General features: G+C 47.8%; 1 protein-coding gene across 1 annotated transcript in view; it reads left to right on the forward strand.

Annotated features, from left to right (window-relative positions):
- Positions 1–4072, forward strand: part of DNAAF1 (dynein axonemal assembly factor 1) — a 10349-nt gene that overhangs the window by 862 nt on the left and 5415 nt on the right. The window contains exons 2-4 of the mRNA XM_019634792.1: positions 1044–1144; positions 2704–2929; positions 3065–3231. Of these exons, the coding sequence (XP_019490337.1) occupies positions 1044–1144; positions 2704–2929; positions 3065–3231 (494 nt within the window). The remainder of the gene's footprint in view (positions 1–1043; positions 1145–2703; positions 2930–3064; positions 3232–4072) is intronic.

The following is a 4072-nucleotide window of genomic DNA, read 5'->3' on the forward strand; positions in this document are numbered from 1 at the left end:
CGGGTTAATTGCAGCATGTGAGGTCGGGAAATTGAGACAAAATCCAGCTCCATGTTTACCCAACATGTATGGGTACTCGGTGAAGGCCACGGCTTCACAGGCTGTCTTGCTTCACCTTCCCAACAACCTTATGAGCCAGGTGCTATCATCATTGCCTCGTTGTATGGACTTGGAAACGGAGGATCAGAGAGGTGAAGTAATTTGTTCCAAGTTGCAGAGCAAATAAATAGTAGAGCTGTGTTGTGGGCCTGGGGTCATCCAAACCAGTACCTACAGAAGCCCTGTCTGCTTCCCTGTTTCATCCTAAACTGGTGCCCCAATGTGGCTGTCTGAGTCAGGCTGGGCATGGCCATCACTCAGGGTGGACACCCTGGACCTATGTGTCATGAGAAAAGTTGGGCCATCAATCTCTAATGTAACAACTGAAACCATGAGACTGAAGAGAGAGCAGAGAGCAAGACCCAAGGATACAGCCTTGGGAAGTGTGAAAAGTGGGGGCCTGGAGGAGGAAGAGGAACCCGATCTTGATTCCGTATTTATTCCCCAGTCAAACTCGAGATGGTTAAACAGGCCGCCCGGACACTTGTGCAGTGGGAGGGGCGTGTGTCCTGACGGACAGGCAGTCCAAGAAGGTGGTGGGTTCCGCCCTTCCCGACAGGGCTATGGCTCTCCAGCTTGCCTCCTCTCTGGCTTCCAAGTTGGCCTTTGACGTTATCACCTTTCTCAGTCTCCTTGCCCATCCATCAGGCCTTTTCCAAGATTCCTGTGTATTCTGCATTGATTTATTGGCTGGCACTTCCATCTCGTTGGAATTGTCTCCAGGTTCAAAAAGGGGACCGCTCTCTCCTTTTCCTTTCTTTTTAGACATAATCCCATCCTTATCTGGGGACTCTCGCAGCTCCTATCACAGGAGCTGGCCTTTCAGACCAAGGAGGGTTTTGTCCTTCCTCTGCGCTTGGAATCCATGACCTTGGCCTTGTCAATCTGCCTGCTGTGTATAAAACTAACTCCGAGATTAATAACTCTGTGTTGTTGTTCCTTAGAATCAACTCCTCAGACGGCAGCCAATGAGGGTGCATCAGGCACAGAGCTTGATGAAGATTTGGAAACCATTGTGCTGGAGACAGAGAAGCTCTTCATCAATGTATGTAAACAGTTCCATGTGGAGATAAGTATCTGCTTCACCGCTGATAAAACAGGTCATCAGATGCAAACCTTCAAAATCCTCATCCCCCCTAAGCGTGGTCCTTCGACCAGCAGGCTTGACATCCCCTGGGAGCCAGTTAGAATACAGAATACCAGGCCCTGCGCAGGCCTACTGAGCTGCATCTGCATTTTAATAAGATCTCAGAAGCGCTGGCCCAAATAATTCCCCTTGAACTAGGTCTACAAAACTCTTGTTATCCCCCAAAGAAGCTCCATTGCTGAGCAATTCTGTCCAGCTAGCCTTATACATAATGGTTGAGAAAATTATATTTTATCATCAGAGCCTCCAATCTTGTATGGACAGCTGCCCAGTAAGCCATTGCTGCCATCTTCCTGGCCTGTCGCTGCTCCAGCTGCCCGATGTGACTGCCCAGCTGAGCGAGGGGGCTGCCTGACCTTATGGTTAATCAACCACAGCCTCATGAACCCGCTCCTTCCTGACACGCTTCCCGTTTTGGTAACAGTCTTAAATGCTTGGATCCAAGGAATGAGCACCGTGAGAAATGAGAAATGCACACCTTGTATCACTGCCGCCTCCAGGAGTTGGAGCTTGGTGGGGCAAGGAGTGGGGAGGTGTTTTCTTGCACCTTTGGCCTCCTGGGCAGCTGGTGCCCACTCTGCCCACCTGGAAGGATGGCCCTGCTTCTCTGCCCACGAGGGAGTTCCTTCAGTTTAAACCTGTGGGCACAACTTTGCCCCCTGCCCACTTCCTTAATTTCTAAACGGTGCTTCATTTCTAACTTCACAATTTAAGACTTAAACTGAGCATGGTCAATTTCCAGAGTGCCTTTCTAGTTTTCTGGGCCTGCGTACTAAGAAACAGAACTGGGCAATTAATCTCTAACGTTTGAGGACCAACTGTATACAGGACAACTAATAGCTAACACTTAGTGCTCTCACTCTTTGCCTGGCGCTGTTCTAAGCACATCTTGTATTGACTGATTCAACCTTCCAGTAAGTCTGAGAGGTAGGTACTATTCTCACTCCCATTTTACAGATGAGGAAATTGAGAAACAGTTAGGTTAAGCAACTTGCCCAAGGCTGCACAGCTAGGTGTTGGATGGAGCAAGAATATCAACCTAGGCAGTCTGGCTCCAGAGTTCATGCATCTAACCACACACTGTGTTGCCGGCCTCCATGCTGGACCAGTTGCTAGACATAAAGATACCAAAAAAAAAACCACCCCACAACACAAGAGCCGGCCGAGTGGCTCAGTTGGTTAAGAGTTCATTCAAGAGTGTGAGCTCTGAGCAACAGGGTCATCGGTTTGATTCATGGCCCGAGCTGAGCTGCCAACAGNGTGACCAGCCCCAAATGAATCACTGTGACTCTGAGAGCCATGGGGTAGTTATCAGAGAGGAGGTTCCTCAAAGAAAGGTGGCAGTGGCGTCACTAGAGGAAGAAGGTGTGGATATTAGGCAGGTAGGCAAAAAGCACGGTGACCCCTGTGTCTCTTATCTGCATGGAGGAGCTTAATCGACACCCCCTTCCTTCTCACTAGGTTTCGATCGCATCGAGAACTTGGAAGAGTACACAGGCCTGCGTTGTCTCTGGCTGGAGTGCAATGGAATTCAGAAAATCGAGAACCTGGAGGCCCAAACCGAGTTGCGTTGCCTCTTCTTGCAAGTGAACTTGCTTCGTAAAATCGAGAACCTAGAACCTCTGCAGAAACTGGATGCTCTGAACCTCAGCAACAATTACATCAAGACCATTGAAAACCTCTGTGAGCATGCCCTCTGCGAGCAGTGCCATTATGGCGACCACTTTCCCCTGGGGGAGGTTCTCAAATTTTATATGATGACGGGCAAGAAACATTTTGATACCTTTGTTGCTTACTTCTGCTGACTTCGCCTTTCAGCCTGTCTGCCAGTCCTGAACACGCTCCAGATAGCCCACAATCACTTAGAGACGGTGGAAGACATTCAGCATCTAAAGGAGTGTTTGAAACTTTGCGTCCTTGACCTTTCCCACAATAAGCTGAGGGACCCCGAGATCGTGAGCGTTCTGGAGAGCATGCCCGATTTGGTAAAACACACCCCCAAAATTTGCGTTTTTAAAATGTTCTTTAGATAGTGAATCTCTCTTCTTTCCTCTGCTTCATTCCTCTCTCCCAACCTCCCTCCCTCCTTCCCTCCTTTCTTCCTGCCTTCTTTCCTCCTTTCACACTCTTTTCCTCTTTGTATTTTTAGCTGGAGTGTATTAAATGCCAGATGCCATATCATTTCATCCACAAATACTTCAGTGTGTACCTCTGACAGATAAGGACCCCTTTTTAGCAAAATAAAAATACTGTCATCCTAACTAAAAGGCTATAACTACATCTAATGTACAGACCATACTCAGTTTTTTGCATTTGTCTCAAATATGTGTTTTGACCATTGGGTTGTTCAAATCCAAACCAGACCCACATATGGTATTTGGATTATCTGTGTCTCAGATCTCTTGGTCTCTCACAGTTCCCCTTCCCTGTCCACCCCATTAATCTGTTGAAGACACTGGGTCCTTTCTCTGGTAATGTGCCCCATTCTGGAGTTGGTTGATTTCATCCTCATGGTGTGCTGCACCACAATATTCCTTGTAAAATGATAATGGAGCCAGACGCTTTATCAGATCCAGGTTCAATCTTTAACTTTGGGGCGTGGTGTTGCATCACATCACATCACAAGGCCTGTAATATCTGGTAGCCTCTCTTCTCGTAACTTTAAAATTGATTAGCGGGCTCAGGTGTTGTCAGCCTGATCCAGCCATTATAGCGTCCCCCAATCGATCTTCCTCCCAATTGCTTTAGCAGCCATTGGGAAGCACTGCCGAGATGCAATATTTCATTAGGGCACATGATGATTTGCTAATTCTCTTATTCTTTCTG

This window comes from Hipposideros armiger, unplaced genomic scaffold, assembly GCF_001890085.2.
Source record: "Hipposideros armiger isolate ML-2016 unplaced genomic scaffold, ASM189008v1 scaffold_19, whole genome shotgun sequence".
Classification (NCBI taxonomy): domain Eukaryota; kingdom Metazoa; phylum Chordata; class Mammalia; order Chiroptera; family Hipposideridae; genus Hipposideros; species Hipposideros armiger.